The sequence below is a fragment of the Muscardinus avellanarius genome (genome assembly GCF_963383645.1).
Source record: "Muscardinus avellanarius genome assembly, chromosome: 10".
NCBI lineage: Eukaryota > Metazoa > Chordata > Mammalia > Rodentia > Gliridae > Muscardinus > Muscardinus avellanarius.
This window is the reverse complement of record NC_137796.1, coordinates 53035208-53052482: the sequence shown is the minus strand read 5'-3', so window position 1 is coordinate 53052482 and position 17275 is coordinate 53035208. Positions and strand designations below refer to the sequence as shown.

Sequence of the window (17275 nt, the reverse complement as noted above, 5' to 3'; positions counted from 1 at the left end):
TGGGAGGTTGAGACTGGAGGATCACAGGGTTGAGGCCATCTTTAGGAACTTAACAAGACCCTCAGTAACTTAGAAAAACCCTGTTTCAAAACGGATTTAAAGCAAGGCTTGGTGGTACAGTTTGCAATCCCAGTACTTGGGCTGCTGAGACAGAGAATCAGTTTCACAGCCAACCTCAGCTACTTAGTGAGGCCCTCTGCAATTTAGTGAGCTCTGTTTCAAAAATAAAGAATAAGCCGGGCATGGTGGCACATGCTTGTAATCCCCACACTTGGGAGGCGGAGACAGGAGGATCGCGCAGGTTTGAAGCCAGCCTCACAGGCTTAAGAGACCCTGTTTCCAATTAAAAATATGAGGTCTGGGAGTGTAGCCCGGAGGTAGAAGGGTTTCCAGTACCACAAAAAAAAAAATAATAAATAAAAAAATAAAAATTAGGGCTGGGGCTGTAGCTCAGAGGTAGAATGTCCCTGGGTTCAATCCCCTGTACTGCAAAAACAAAACGAAATGACCGGGCGTGGTGGCGCATGCTTGTAATCCCAGTGTTTGGGAAGTCGAGACAGGAGGACTGCACAGGTTCAAAGCCAGCCTCAGCTACTTAGTGAGGCTCTAAGCAACTTAGACCCTGTTTCTTTTTTTTTTTTTTTTTTTTTGGTGGTACTGGGGGTGGAACCCAGAGGCTTTCTACCTCCAGGCTGTATTCCCAGACCTTTTGCACATTTTATTTGGAAACAGGGTCTCACTAAGTTGCTGAAAGCCTCACTAAGTAGCTGAGGCTGGCTTCGAACCCGTGCGATCCTCCTGTCTCAGCCTCCCAAGCGCGGGGATTACAAGCGTGCGCCACCACGCCCAGCTAGACCCTGTTTCTAAATAAAAATATAAAATAGGTCTGGGAGTGTAGCCCAGAGGCAGAAGCCTCTGTGTTCCATCCCCAGGACCACACAAAAAAAGTTAATTTAATTTATTTTATTTTTTCCAGTAATAAGGATTGAATACAGAGGCATTCTACTTTGAACTTTGAACTACATCCCCCAGCCATATCTTTTGTTCCTTTTTTTTTTTTTTTTTTTTTGTGGGTCTGGGTATAGAACCCAGAGTCATTTGACTTCCAAGCTACACTCTCTGCCCTATTTTTTATTCTTTATTTTGAAACAGGGTCTCACTAAGTTGCAGAGGGCCTCACTAAGTTGCTGAGACTGTCCTTGAACCTATGATCCTTCTGTCTTAGCCTCCTCCCAAGCACTGTGATTATAGATGTGTGCTACCATACCTAGCTTTATTTTTTTCTTTACTTTTTTTTCCTTTTTGTTCTGGGAATTGAACCCAAGGGCATTCTACCTCTGAGCTACACTCACAGCCCTTTTTAATTTTATTTTTAATTTTGATACAGGGTCTCAATAAGTTGTTGATACTGGCCTTGAACCTGTGATCCTCATATCTCAGCCTCCCAAGTACTGGGATTATAGGCATGCACCTTCATGCCCTGCTGATAGTCCTCTTTTATGAGCAAGAAACATATTTTCCAAACCAAAAATAGATTTGTGTGTGTTGGGAAGGATGGCATTTCTATGTTTGCAACTCCCTCTCAAGTCTGGAATAGGAGGGAGCCACCCCTGCGTCCAGTCTGTTGCAGTCCTACGGGTTCTCTGGTCCCTGAGAAACCCCGCTGTATGCCTGGGAGACACTGAGAATGATGAAGCAAATAACACCTTAGCGGTTTTATCCCAACAGTCATAACCTTGCAGATGCTTTGAAACGCTCCCAAGGATCCTTAGGGCCCCCAGACCACAGCACGAGAATGCTTATGTATGCAGTGCCCTGGCACCCGGTAGCCCCTCCCCCCCCCCGCACCCCTGCCAGGGAGGGGCTGCTGTCCTCACGTGCCCTTGAGAAAAATCACAGCACAGGTTGGGCGTGGTGGCACACTCTTGTAATCCCCACGCTTGGGAGGCAGAGACAGGAGGATCGCGCAGGTTCGAAGCCATAAGAGACCCTGTTTCCAAATAAAAAAGTATAAAAATAGGTCTGAGAGTGTAGCCTGAAGGTAGAAGGGTTTCCAGGAACCCCAGTGCCACCAAAAAAAAAAAAAAAAAAAAAAAAAAGACAGAAAAAAAAAAAGAAAATCACAGCACAGAAAGGACCGTGGCTGGCCCAAGGTCCCACAGCCTGTGAATGGCCATTCAGTACCACATGGGCTCTGGCCCACTCCTCTCTTTTGCACACAGTGGAGAGCTGTAGTGACTCTCGCTGGCCTAGAGAAAGCAATCACATTGAGGTGTGGGCCCCACGGGCTGGGCAGGCAGAGGACACATGGGGTGACTCAGCCGCATGGCTGCTCTAAGGGAATCCCACAGAATGTTGGCAGAGAAGAGAATGCCAACGGCCCAAGTGGTCAGAAAGAGCGGCAGAGAGAAAAAGAGCAGGAAGGAGCAACCAGCAAACACAGCCAGACACAGGGTGAGAGCTCGGGTAGTGGACGCGGACAGACTGGGTATAGACCCCCACCTGGCACGCATGCAGTCCCCCCTGAGCCTCCATCTGCCCTCCTAAGCGGGACTCCACCTGCAGGCATCCCAAGGTTGGGCAAGGACTCCACCTGCAGGCATCCCAAGGCGGGCAAGGTCATGCATGGAGAGACCCACTTAGCCCAGTGCCCACGACAGAGTAAGCTCTTAAGAAATGGAGATCTGAGCAGGGTGTGGTGGCACATGCTTGTAATCCCAGCATGGGGGGGGGGGGCTAGGACAGGGGATCAGGGTTCCAGGATAGCCTCAGCTACTATTTAGTGAGGCCCTTTACAACTCAGTGAGACCTTGTTTCACAATAAAGAATAAGAAATAAGAAATAGGGCTGGGGGTGTAGCTCAGAAGTAGAATGCCCCTGGGTTCCATCTCCAGTACCACAAAAAAAAAAAAAAAAAAAAAAAAAGAAGAAAAAGAAATGGAGATCTGTTGGTTGGGATAATGGAGTAGCTCAGTGTAGAGCACTTTGCCCCACCCCCACATGCACAAAGCCCTACGTTTGATCTCGAGCACTGGAAAAAAAAGAGAGAGAGAGAAAAAAAACAGATTTGTGGCTTTCAGGGTCTGCACTAGAAATGGAAGACATGCTCAACTGAGGAAATCTGAGAAGCCCTTTCCTTTCAAAGAGTTTATTTGTTGTTTGTAGTACTGGGGGTTGTACCCAGGGATACAATATGAGTAGGCCATATTCTAGCCCTATTTTTTTTTTTTTTTTTTTTTTTTTGCGGTACTTGGGATGGAACCCAGAGGCATTCTACCTCTGAGTCACACTTCCAGCCCCATTTTTTATTTTTTATTTTGAAACAGGGTCTCACTGAGTTGCAAAGGGCCTCACTAAGTAGCTGAAACTGGCCACAAACCTTGATCCTTCTGTCTCAGCCTCCCAAATGCTGGGATTACAAGCATGCACCATCACACCTGGCTTATTTTTCATTTTATTTTATTTTATTTTATTTTATTTTATTTTATTTTATTTTATTTTATTTGTGGTCCTGGTGATGGAACCCAGGGGCACTCTACCTTCGAGCTATGCCCCCAGCCCTCTTTTTTATTCTTTATTTTGAAACAGGGTCGCACTGAGTTGCAGAGGCCTCACTAAGTAGCTAAGGCTGTCTGTGAACCACGATCCTCCTGTCTCAGCCTTCCAAATGCTGGGATATTAGGCCACTGTGCCCAGCTTGAAACAAGGTTTCACTAAATTGCCAAGACTGTCTTTGGACCTGCCCTGGGATCTTCTGGTCTCAGTTTACCAAGTACTGGGATTACAGCCATGTGCCAATATATGTGTCTTCAAAGAGTCTTGACAAAGATGTAAGCAGGGCCTGGGGAGAGGCCACAGAAGTGTAGCGCCCTGGATCTAACAGCTAGGAACCTTCACCTCCCCCAGCCACAGAGCAAAGGTAGGAGTTACTGAAACTTGGAAGGTCACAGGAGCTTGGACATTTTTCCTTCTCCCTATTGCTTTGTAGAAATGTATTTTGGGAGCCGAACATGGTGGTGTATGTCTGTAATCCCAGTACTTAGGAGTCGGAGACAGGAGGATTACAGGTTCATGGCCAAACCTCAGAAGTTTTTTTTTTTTTTTTTTTTTTTTTTTTGGTGGTGGTACTAGGGTTTGAATCCAAGGTCATTCTACCCCTGAGCTATACCCACAGCCTAATTTTTTATTCTTTGTTTTGAAACAGGGTCTCACTAAATTGCAGAGGGCCTCACAGGTAGCTGAGGCTGGCAGCCTTAGTAATTTAGCAAGACTCTCAGCAATTTACTGAGACACTGTTAAAATAAAAATAAAAAGGGCCAGGGTAGAGCTCAGAGGTAGAAACGCCTGGGTACAATTCCCAATACAAAAAAAAAAAAAAAAGAAGAGAAAAATAAATGTAATGTATCTTGGGGAGTGGCATATGGAATGATGTGAAGATAGTGTTACACACAGGAGCTCTCTGGGGCGCAGTTGACCTTGCCAGTTGGTGCCCATGTCCTCTGCTCTCTCCCCTGCAGTGGAGGAGCTCCAGTTCCCTCCATCCTGGCCAACATTTGACACCATCAGACTTTTTAGATTTTCCCTAGTGCTGTGGGCAGGAAGTAATACCTCACTGTGGCCTATGCATTTGCACAGTAACTCCTCACTCCTCTTTCTGAAAATAGAGTTGTTGTTGTTGTTGTTCTTGTTTTTTTGTTTTTTTTTTTTTTGCGGTATTGGGAATGGAACCCAGGAGCATTCTACCTCCGAGCCACACCCCCAGCCCTATTTTTTTTTTTTTTTTTTTTTTTGGTGGTACTGGGGGTGGAACCCAGAGGCTTTCTACCTCTGGGCTATACTCCCAGAAATTTTTTATATTTTATTTGGAAACAGGGTCTCAATAAGTTGCTGAAAGCCTCACTAAGTTGCTGAGGCTGGCTTCGAATCCGTGCGATCCTCCTGTCTCAGCCTCCCAAGCGCGGGGATTACAAGCGTGCGCCACCACGCCCGGCTCAGAGGAAGGATTTGGAGCCTCTAATTATGAGATGGAGTCCCCGTTGTCCAAAGGAGAGGCTGAGGCCCAGACAGAACTAAGGACTAAGGCCGGGCGTAGTGGCGCACACTTGTAATCCCAGCATTCCAGAGGCTGAGACTGGAAGATCGCGGTTTGCAGACAGCCTCATCTATTTAGTGAGGCCCTCTGCAACTTAGTGAGACCCTGTTTCAAGATAAAGAATAAAATAAAGAATAAAAAATAGGGCAGGGGGTATAGGTTGGAGGTCAGATGTCACTGGGTTCCATCCCCAGACCCGCAAAAGAAAAAAAAGACCAGTGGTCATGGCCTTAAGTGCCAGAGGCTGCCCCAGCTCAGGGCTCCTTGCCCTTTTCCCCAGCAGAGGGAGCCCCAGGCAGGGAGTGACCTAGTGGAGGTCAGCTGGGCCTCCTGAGCTGCCCTGGGGAGGGGCCTTGCAAGGCCCTGTCCAGCCTGGCAAGTGTCCTGGCCGCCCCCCCCCTCAGTCTTTGTCCTTTGCTTCCATTGCTGCTTATGTCTCTCTGCTTCCTTCTGTCCTCCTCTCTTCTTCCTCCTCCTCTTCCTCCTTCCCTCTCCCCCACCTCCCCCTCTCTCAGTGGAACCCAGGGGCATTCTACCTTTGAGCTACAACCCAGCCCTTTTATTTTGAAACGGGGTCGCACTGAATTGCTGTCTGTGTAAGTTGCTGAGGCCGGCCTGGAGCCTGTGATTCTCTTGTCTCAGCCTCCCAAGTACTGGGACTACAGGAGCACACTACCATCCCGGCTTTTCTGTCTCTTTTTATTGATCTTCGCCTCTACCTCCCACCCTTTACGTCCCGTTTCCTCCCCCACATCCCTCAGCCACTGCAGCAGAGACCCCACCTCCCAGGTCCAGGACTCATGACCCAAAGTCCTCTCCTAGGGCCTCCTGGTTGAGGGACCAGATGGTGGAGTCCCAGCCCTTGGGGGCTGGCCAGCTGGTCTGGCTCAGCTTCGGTCTCCTGTTTGTAGGGGTGGGTGCTGGTCTCCTGCCATGTGAGGGGCTGAGCTGGAGGGAGACTTTGCAGTTGCTGGGCCCTGGAGACTCCCCACACCCACACCACCCTATGCAGCGCTCCTCCCCCTACCCCTTGTTCTTACCTTCCCACATTTCTGCATCCAGCTTGGTATCACCAAAGGCAAGAGTCCCAAATTCCAGAGTTATGTGGTCTGGTCCAGGGTTTGAATCCCCATTCCACTATTATGTGATGTAGGGCAGGTGACACTTTTTTTTTTTTTTTTTTTGGTGGTACTGGGGGTGGAACCTAGAGGCTTTTCACCTCCGGGCTATACTCCCAGACCTGTTTTATACTTTATTTGGAAACAGGGTCTCACTAAGTTGCTGAGAGCCTCACCAAGTAGCCGAGGCTGGCTTTGAACCTGCACGATCCTCCTGTCTCAGCCTCCCAAGCGCGGGGATTACAAGCGTATGCCACCACGCCCTGCCCTTTTTTTTTTTTTTTTAATATGTGTGGTTATGGGAATTGAGCTTAGGAGCTACACCTCCAGCTCTATTTTCTATTTTATTTTGAAACAGGGTTTTGCTAAGTTGCTGGCTGACCTTAAAACTCTGATCCTCCTGTCACAGCCTCCCAAGTACTAGAATTACAGGTGAGTGCCACCCCACCTGGCCCATCTTTATGAACTGTGGTTGTCCAATTAAAAGAGAAGCAGAGAGCCAGGTGTGGTGGCGCACGCTTGCAATCCCAGCATTTGGGAGACTGAGACTGGAGGATCACAGTTGTGGATGGCCTCAGCTACTTGGGCCCTCCACAACTTAGTGAGACACTGTTTCAAAATAAAAAATAGGGCAGGGGGAACCTCACCTCACCTTTCTTTTTATCTTTTCCTTTCTTCCTTTCTCTATTTTGTACTGGGAATTGAACCTAGGGCCATTCTCCCTCTGAGCTACACCCCCAGTCCTACTTTATTCTTTATTTTGAAACAAGGTCCCATTAGTTTAATGAGAGTCTCACTACTTGCTGATGATCATGTCCTTGAACCTGTGATCCTCCTGTCTCAGCTTCTCAAGTACTGGGATTCCAGGTGTGTGCCACCATGACCAGCTGAACCCCACCTTTCAGCGCCAGTGATGAAAACACTGGTACTTAGTAATGGTGAATGTGTGGGGAGTCAGTGTCTCTCAAATGGCAGATGTGGCCACTGTTGTTTCAGAATACTTCACAATATCTATCAAAAAAAATCAATGCATATAATTTTGGCCTAGGAATTTTACCTCAACCATTTTCTACAGAAATATTTGCACATAGGCTTAAATATGTATGGACAGGAATGCCGGCTGCAGAGCTATTTATACCAGGAGCAGATTGGAAACAACCCAAAGGTCTCTGAACAGAAGGCTGGTTAAAGACAGATGTCAGCTGAGGGTGCAGCTCAGTGGTGCAGCACTTGCTTCAGGCTCTGGGAGGGAGATTAGAAATTTTTTTCGGTACTGGGGATGGAACCCAGAGGCAGTCTACCTTTGAGCTACACCCTCAGCCCTATTTTTTATTCTTCTTCTTCTTCTTCTTTTTTTTTTTTTTTTTTTTTTTTGTGGTACTGGGGTTCCTGGAAGCCCTTCTACCTCCGGGCTACACTCCCAGACCTATTTTATATTTTTTTCTTTTGGAAACAGGGTCTCCTAAGCCAGTGCGCGCGGCTGGCTTCAAACCAGCGCCATCCTCCTGTCTCTGCCTCCCAAGCGCAGGGATTACAAGCGTGCGCCGCCACGCCCGGCTTATTCTTTATTTTTAAACATGGTCTCATTATGTTGCAGAGGGCCTCACTCACTAGCTGAGGCTAGCTGTGAACCTTCAATCCTCCTGTCTCAGCCTTCCAAGTACTGGGATTACAAACATGTGCCACCATGCCCATTTTAAGGCTCTGGGTTAAATCCTCAGTATCTCAGCAAAAAACAAAATAACAAAAAGAAAAAAGAAAGAAAAGAAAAAAGCATTAAAAACAAAATGTGTAGCATTTTTGGGTATGTGGTGCATGCTTGTAATCCTAGTACTTGGGAGGCTGAGACAGGAGGATCACAGGCTGGGGGCCAGCCTCAGCTACTTAGTGAGGCCCTCTTCTACTTAGTGAGACCTTGTTTCAAAAATAATAAGAAATTAGGGCTAGGAGTGTAGCTCAGAGGTAGAATGCCCCTGGGTTCAGTCCCCAGTACTACACACACACACACACACACACACACACACACACCGGTGAGCGTGCACATGATGGGGGGTGGAGAAAAGCATCAGTCCCTGGGATTATTCCATAAGGTTACTTACTGAAAATGTGGTGGAGGGGTTTTATTCTGGTGCAAAACTATAGTTTATGAGGAAGACATTTCAGATTTTTAAGAGTTCCCTGAAATTGAATGCATTTTGATTCTTCTTATCACTACAGTGTAGGCAGTGTTCCTCTAAGGAAGGAGATTCAGAGGTGACTATTTCTTCTTTGATTTCTGCTTCTTGTCATTGCACCTGTTAAAATTCTTATAAGCCTGGCGTGGTGGCGCACGCTTGTAATCCCAGTACTTGGGAGGCTGAGGCAGAAGGATTGCAGGTTCTCGGCCAGCCTCAGCCACTTAGCGAGGCTCTTGACAACTTAGACTCTGTTTCCAAATAAAGAATAAAAAAATAGGGATGGGAGTGTAGCCTGGAATTAGAATGACCCTGGGTTCAACCCTAGTTCCACAAAAAAAAAATCATGTTTATGTATTTATGATTCATTATAAGGTTTTCTTTCTTACACATTTTTATTCCCTTATAGTTTGTGAACTGTATAAGTGGATTGGGACTCTGTGTGTGTGTGTGTGTGTGTGTGTGTGTGTGTGTGTGTGTGTGTTTTACTAGGGATGGAACATTCTACCTCTGAGCTACACCCCAGCACTATTTTTTTTCAGCCCTATTTTTTATTCTTTATTTGAAAAGGGTCTCACTACATTGCAGAGAGCCTCACTAAGTAGCTGAGGCTGGTCACAAACCTGCAACCTTCCTGTCTCGGCCTCCCAAGTACTGGAATTACAAGTCTGTGCCACCATGCCTAGCTGAGTTGGGACTCTGTTGTTGTTGTTTTGGTACTGGAGGTTGAACCTAAAGGCATTCTACTTCTGAGCTATGCCCCCAGCCCCAGTTTATTCTTTTATTTTGAACAGGGGCTTGTTACATTTATGAGGGACCTCCCTAAGTTGCTAAGGCTTGTCTTGAATCTGTGATCCTCCTGCCTCAGTTCCCAAGTACTAGGATTACAGACATGTGCCACCAGGCCCTGGCTGGGTTGGGACATTTTGGAGTGTGGTTCATAAGCATTCCAAACCAACTAATTTAGCCCACATAGCTGAAAATTCCAGGGGAGTATACACCTTTAGCATCACTGGATTCGTCATTCAAAGATGTCTTCTGGTGTGTGCGCCTGTGTGTGTGTGTCTGTCTGTCTGTCTGTCTGTCTGTCTGTCTGTCTGCCTGCCCCCCTCTCTCTCGTGGGGACTGAACCCAGGGGCATTCTACATTTAACTAAACCTCCATCCATATTTTTTTTTCGGTACTGGGGGTGGAACCCAGGGTCTTTTCTATCTCCAGACTACACTCCCAGACCTATTTTATACTTTATTTGGAAACAGGATCTTACTAAGTTGCTGAGAGCCTCACTAAATAGCTGAGGCTGGCTTTGAACCTGCGTGATCCTCCTGTCTTAGGCTCCCAAGTGCTGAGATTACAATTGTATGTCACCATGCCTAGCCTTCCATTCCTATTTCATTTTTTACTTTGAAACAGGCTCTTGCTAAGTTGCTGAGGTCTCATGAAAATGTTGAGACTGGTCTTGAACCTGAGATCCTCTAGTCTGCCTCAGCACCACCACACCCTGCTTCTCTCTCCACTCTTTTTTTTTCCCCTTCAGTACTGGGGATTGAACCCAGGGTCATTCTACCTCTGAGCTACACCCCCAGCCCTATTTTTTATTCTTTATTTTGAAATACGGTCTCACTGAGTTGCCAAGGATCTCACTAAGTAGCAGAGGCTGTCTGTGAACCGTGATCCTCCTGTTTCAGCCTCCCAAATGCTGGGCTCTCTCCACTTCTGAGCCCTGCTTTCCTCTGTGTTGATTTCATTGTCAGGGAGCCCCTTTCCTCATGGTGGCAAGATGGCATCCAGTATTGCCAGCCTACATCCTAGCTTAGGAACTGGTGGGGAAGAGAGTGCCAGGGCTGTGGCACGCAGAAGCGGGAAACATTTTAATTGGCTCATCTTAGGTCACTTGCCCGTCTCTGACCCAGGCCTCCGTGGCAAGGGCGATTCGGTGTTCTCATTGGCTGGGCACATGGCCTGTCTTTAACCACAAGGAGGTAGAGTCTCATCCGCTCTTTGGGAAGTGGAAAGAGCTTTCATTGGCCCATCTTAGGGAACATGACCATTCTTAACCCAATCCAGATGTCTAGGTTGATTTCTGTGTTCTCATTGGCCAGACTTGGGTTACTTTGGAACTCTTATAAGTTTCATTAGTTCCTTGGGACTTGAAAATTGGAATTGAGGTGCTTGGAAGGAGGGAATGGATATTGGGCAGGCAAAACCAACAACTCCGTGTTACAGAACCTTGGAACAGAAATCTCGACTTGGTTCTTGAGTTGGAGTTTGCAGTCATTTGCCACAATCTGCTACCATTTAATTTTATTATTATTTTGTTTTCTTCTCTAGCTTTCCTTCATCTGTTTAGAATCACACCATAATATATAAATGCATTATTTTGGTAAAATGCCTTACTAACCTGGAAGCCTTCAGTAAAATATAAAGTCTCCCTTCAACCCACCTCTGAATTCCACACAGCAAGAGGAACCCTAAGTGTCACATCTGTAATCTCAGTACTCACGAGACTGAAACAGGAAGATCACAAGTTCAAGGCCAGCCTCAGCAATTTAGTGAGATTCAGCAACCTAGTAAAATGCTGTTTCAAAACAAAAAATAAAAAGGGCTGGGGGTGTGGCTGAGAGGTAGAATGCCCCTGCGTTCAGTCACCAGTACCACACACATATAAAAAGGAATCTTAATTATTATTTATTATGCATCCTTCTAGATCTTTTTTTATGCATTTGCAAGTGTACTCATGTGGGATTTTTCTGTTTTATTTATTTTCAAGTTTAACTTAAAATTTTAAATAAATTTTCATGGCTCAGACATCAAAAATACACAGAAAATCCTCCATGAAAATCCTCTCCATCTCTGTTCTCTATTCACTATGTTTTCATCCTGTAACTAGGTACCATCTGTTATTAATTTCTTGTTTACTCCAGGGAATTTTTATGCGTGTGCAATTCACTACAAATATCTATCATATGTAGGCCTGAAATTGCTTTTTACTCTCCACAATAACTCTATTATTCCATACTCATGCAGATTTGTTTAACCATTTCACTCTTGATGGGCACTGAGCTCAATTTATTTTTCCCCCATTAGAAAATCCACTGTGATGGGATCCTTGGACAAACATCTTTGAGCATATGTGCCAATATTTCTTTAGCTCTATTCCTAGAAGTGGCAGTGTGGGTGTTGGGTCATTTTGATAGGACCTGCCAAATTGCCTTCCCAAAAAGCTCTCCCCATTTACACCCTCACCCACAGTGGCTGAATGTGCCCTTCTCCCTGCATCTTTGCCAACACTAGATATTATCTGTCCTTCACACTTTTGTCAATCTGATGAAATAGAAAAGGATATCTTGTTTTAATTTTCATTTTCCTGCTGATTGGTGAGACTGTGAGACTGGGCATCTTTTCATAAGCTTATTTCTTCCGTGTATTGCCTGTTCATATCCGAGGCCTATTTATTGGGAGGGCAGTCTTTTTCTTTGCTGATGTCCTGCGCTGATGAACAGTGAGGGCTATGGTGGGTCAGATACTGCTCCAGGTGCTTGGGAATACTGCAGTGAACTTGACACCGCCCTGCCTTCATGGGCTCACATTCTAGAAGCAAGAGAGCAATTGAAAGCACACAACTGCTGGGCATGGTGGCACATGCCTATAATCCCACTACAGGAGAGGCTGAGACAGGAAGATTGAGGGCTCAAGGCCAACCTCTGCAATTTAGCAAAACTATGTTTTATTTATTTATTTATTTATTTATTTATTTATTTATTTATTTATTTTGGTGGTACTGGGTACCTTCTACCTCCGGGCTACACTCCCAGACTTATTTTATACTTTTTAAAAAAAATTTGGAAACAGGGTCTCTTAAGCCAGCGCAGCTGGCTTCAAACCTGCACGATCCTCCTGTCTCCCAAGTGCGGGGATTACAAGCGTGAGCCACCATCCCTGGCGCAAGACTCTGTTTTATAATAATATTATTATTATTTATTCTGTGTGTATGGTCGGGAGATGGAACTCAGAGACATTATATCTCTGAGCTACACCCCCAGCCATGCTGTTTATTCTTTATATTGAAACAGGGTCTCAATAAGTTGCAAAGGGCCTCACTGAGTAGCCTAGGCTGGCTGAGAACTCAGATCCTCCTGTTTCAGCCTCCCAGATGCTGTGATTACAAGCATGTGCCACCACGCTGGCTTATAATAATAATAACAACAACAACAATAATTATTATTATTGCAGTACTGGAGATTGAACCCAGGGGCATTTTACCTCCATGCTACACCCCAGCCCTATTTTTTTATTCTTTATTTTTGAAAGAGGATCTCACTAAGTTGGTGAGAGCCTCACTAAGTAGCTGCGGCTGGCTGCAAACCTGCGATCCTCCTGTCTCAGCCTCCCAAGTACTGGGATTACAAGTATGTGCCACTTCACTTGGTTTCAACCCTGTTTTTAAATAAAAAATAAGCTGGACATGGTGAAGCATACTTGTAATCCCAGTATTTGGGGGCTGAGACAGGAGGATCACAGATTCAAAGCCAGCCTCAGCTACTTAGTGAGGCCCTCTGCAACTTAGTGAGAACCTGTTTCCAAACAAAATGTAAAATAGGTCTGGGAGTAAAGCCTGTAGGTAGAAAGCCCCTGGGTTCCATCAGTACCACTAAATAAATAAATAAATAAATAAATAAATAAATAATAAAAGAGGGCTGGGGGTATAGCTCAGAGGTATAATGCCCAGTACCACAAAAACAAACAAAGGGAAAAAACCCAAGAGTAAAGACAGTTATCCAACTGTGGTAAATGGTGTGGAGACATAGGAAGCAGGATAGAGGGGGATTTTCTGCTAAAGAAAGTAGTTCTGGGCCCTCATGTCTGTCAAATATGGTTTTCCAGTTTGTCATTTGTCTTCTAACTACATCTAGGAAATTATGATCAGTGCATCTCCTCCTCCTCCTCCTCCTCCTCCTCCTCCTCCTCCTCCTCCTCCTCCTCCTCCTCCTCGAATTCAAGTGCATTGTACCTCCCAGTTAGATCCCCAGCCCTTTATTTTAAAACAAGTCTTGCTGAGTTACTAAGGTTCTCACTAAATTACCGAGTCTGGCCTCAATCCTGCTATTTTCCTGTCTCAGCCTCTCAAGTACTGGGATTACAGGTATGCAGAAGTGTTTTTATGTGTTCAAATTTATAAATCTTTTCCTTTATGGCTTTTATGCCTGGAAAGGTCCTTTCCATCCCAAGAGTATCTGCGCATTTTGCCCAGGTTTTCTTATGGATTTACTTATTCCATTTACGTCTTTAACCCATCTGGAACTGCTTTCAGTATAAAGCCCAAAGAAGGGATCCAGCTAAATTTGTTAGCCAGTTGGCCCATGACCATTAATTAAATAATCCATCTTTTCCTTGGGGATTTGAAATAGCCTTTATAAAATATTTTCATTCTCTGGTGCTCTTAGAGATGCTTTTACTTGGTGGGGCTTGTAATCCCCGCATTCTGGAGGTGGAGACTGAAGAAGTTGGGTTCCCAGACAGCCTCAGCTACTTATCCAGGCCCTTGCAACTCAGTGAGACACTGTTTCAAAAAAATAAAAAGACTAAAAAACAGGACCAAGGGTGTAGCCTGGAGGTTTCATCCCTAGTACCGAAAAAAAAAAAAAAAAAAAAGGAAGCTTTTACTCTATTCCTATGGCACAATAATTATCCAGATCGCTATACCGTTGTGTTTATTTTTTTTATTTTTCCTTAACCCAAGGGCATTTGAGCGCCAAGCTACACTCTCTGCCCCCCCCCTTTTTTTATTTTACTTTGCAACAGGGTCTCACTGAATTGCGAAGGGCCTCACTAAGTAGCTGAGACTGTCCGGGAACCGCGAGCCTCCTGTCTCAGCCTTCCGAAGTCTGGGATTACAAGCGTGCGCTGCCACGCCCGGCTCCTTTGTGTTTATTTTGATACCTGGCAAGGTTAGGTCTTAGGACAAATCACTGACTTCTTGGCTTTCAGTTTCCTTCTTTGTAAAATAGGGATGCTATCAACTTTGAAGGGTTGTTCTGGGAATTAATGGTCCATTTTAGTTCCGGGATCAGATGGGCCTCTTTGAGAAGGTAATATTTGAGCTGAAATCTGATTGACGAGGAGCACGCTTGGCAGAGCAGAGGGCTCTGCAAAGGCAGAACCCCGAGGCAGGGACTAGCTCAGTGTGTTGCAGGATCTTGCGGGACGGCGGCGCTTCTGGAGGGGACCGAGTGGAATGAATGGTGGGCGTCATTAAAGGGCACTGACTACTGAGGAGCCACCGCACGACCAGGAGGGCGGGTGGGGCCCGCTGACCCTGCCCTGTCCCCACAGTCGATGGAGTCCCAGGTGGAGGAGTGGTACCGCGAGGTGGGAGAGTTGCAGGCACAGACGGCCGCGCTGCCGCTGGAGCCGGCGAGCAAGGAGCTGGTGGGCGAGCGGCAGAGCGCGGTGGGCGAGCGGCTGGTGCGCCTGCTCGAGCCCCTGCAGGAGCGCCGCCGCCTGCTGCTGGCCTCCAAGGAGCTGCACCAGGTGGCGCACGACCTGGACGACGAGCTGGTGAGGAGGGGCGGGGCCGGAGGGGCGGGGATCGAGGGCGGGGCACACCCTTTCAATCGTTTAGTGATTCACTCGTTTATACTTTATTTCTTCCTCCACTCGTTTAGATATTACTCATTCACTCGTTCACATCTATTCATTTCCTCATTCAGCCACTTTTTGACTCGCTCACTCACTCACGGGGACCTCGTGGGTCGTCGGGCCCTAGCTTGGACAGTGTTGGGGTCAGCAGCTAACTAAGGCAGACCCCACCGCTGCCCAGAGAAGGCTCAGAGTCCAAAGCAGAAAACAGGCCCCCAGGCGGTGACAACCCAAGGCGGTTAGGGTGAGCCCACAGAGAGTGCGAGTCCGGACAAGGCGGCGTCGGGGAGGGCTTCCTGGAGGAGGGGTGTCTGCGCTGAGATCCAAAGGAAGACCACAAGCAGGAGCAAATGCGAGGGAACTGCAGGAAGCAGGACTTACAGGAGCGTGTCTGCGTGCAGCGTGTCTGCGTGCAGCGTGTCCGCAGCCATTCGATGTAGAGCGGGGGCTTGCGGCGAGGAGGGGGCAGCAGTCCTTGTGTGCATTCTCTCCTTCACCTGCCCCTCTTGTCCTCTCCAGGCCTGGGTTCAGGAGCGGCTGCCCCTGGCCATGCAGACAGAGCGAGGCAGCGGCTTGCAGGCTGTCCAGCAGCACATCAAAAAGAACCAGGTGAGCTGAGCCAGGTGAGGGAGTTAGAACACATGTGGATATGGGTGATAGAAGATTGCTCAGGGTGGTTAAAGCTGAGAGAGAGAATGAGGATATGAATATATGAGTGGATGAGAATGAATATGAATTTATTGGCTTTTGTTAGTGCAAAGGCTGGACATCAGGTCCAGATGCATCTAGGTGCTTCTTGTTATTGTTATGCACCTTTTGACTCTGTTTTCTTCTTGTTTTATTTTTTGAAACCAGGGACATTCTACCTCTGAGCTATACCTCCAGCCCTTTTTTTTTTTTTTTTTTTTGTGGTACTGGGAATGGAACCCAGGGGCCCTCTACCTCTCTGGGATACACTCCCAGACCTATTTTATATTTTATTTGGAAACAGGGTTGGCTTCGAACCTGCGCCATCCTCCTGTCTCAGCCTCCCAAGCACGTGGATTACAAGTGTGCGCCACCACACCCGGCTTTCATTCTTTATTTTGAAACAAGGTCTCACTGAGTTGCAAGGGACCTTACTAAGTAGCTGAGGCTGTCTGAGAACTGTAATCCATCTCAGCCTCCCAAATGCTGGTATTACAAGGGTGCACCATCACGCCCGGCTCTTATGTTTTATTCTTTATTTTGAAACAGGGTCTCACTAAGTTGCAGAGGGCCACACTAAATAGCTGAGACTGGCTGCAAAACTGTGATCCTTCTGTCTCAGCCTCCCAAGTACTGGGATTGCAAACGTATGCCACCACACTCAGCTTTTTTTAATTTTTATTTTGAAACAGGGTCTTGCTAGGTAGATGAGAGTCTCACTACTTGCTGAGGCTGTCCTCAAACCTGCACTCCTGTCTCAGCCTACCAAGTACTAGGATTACGGGCCTGTATCACCATGCCTGGCTTCCTTTTAGGTTTTTAAATTTTTATTTACTGTACTGGGGATTGAACCCAGAGGCATTCTTCCTCCAAACTACACCTCAGTGACTATTATTATTATTATTATTATTATTATTATTATTAATTATTTTGGTGGTACTGGGGTTCCTGGAAGCCCTTCTACCTCCAGGCTACATTCCCAGACCTATTTTTACATTTTTAAAATTTGGAAACAGGGTCTCCTAAGCCAGCGCGTGGCTGGCTTCGAACCTGTGCGATCCTCCTGTCTCTGCCTCCCAACCATGGGGTTTACAAGCGTGCGCCACCACCTGACTATTATTTTTTTAAACAGCGTCTTACTCAGTTGCTGTGGCCTCACTAAGTAGCTGAAGCTGCCATGCCCCTGTCACAGCCTCCTAAATACTGGGATTATATAAGTGTGCACCACCATGCCTGGCTTCCTTTTGGTTTCTGAAACAGTGTCTCACTAAATTGCTGAGGCTGGCCTCATACCTGTGATCCTTCTGTCTCAGCCTCCCTAGTACTGGGATTACAGGCATGTGTCACTGGCTTCTGTTTGTTATTGGTTTTGTTTTTGTTTTCTGTGTTAGCTTTGTTCTCTGTCCAACTCTCTTTTTTTGATCTGGTGATAAAAGGCCTCCCGCAGATTAAGGTCTATCCCACCAGCAAAACCAAAGAGAATCTCTCCCTTTCAAAATCTCACCATTAGTCCCAAGAATAGCTCTTACGGGCCTGACTTGAGTCACGTGCACAGCCCCAAGCGA

The 17275-nt window shown here is 46.5% G+C and overlaps 1 protein-coding gene across 2 annotated transcripts in view; it reads left to right on the top strand.

The window, feature by feature from the left end:
* The window catches only part of SPTBN4 (spectrin beta, non-erythrocytic 4), a gene marked incomplete at both ends in the record, with an annotated part of 108720 nt that overhangs the window by 63705 nt on the left and 27740 nt on the right, over nucleotides 1–17275 (top strand). For both annotated transcript variants that reach the window (XM_080704410.1, XM_080704409.1), the window contains 2 exons: nucleotides 14718–14942; nucleotides 15543–15632. In XM_080704410.1, the coding sequence (XP_080560536.1) occupies nucleotides 14718–14942; nucleotides 15543–15632 (315 nt within the window). The remainder of the gene's footprint in view (nucleotides 1–14717; nucleotides 14943–15542; nucleotides 15633–17275) is intronic.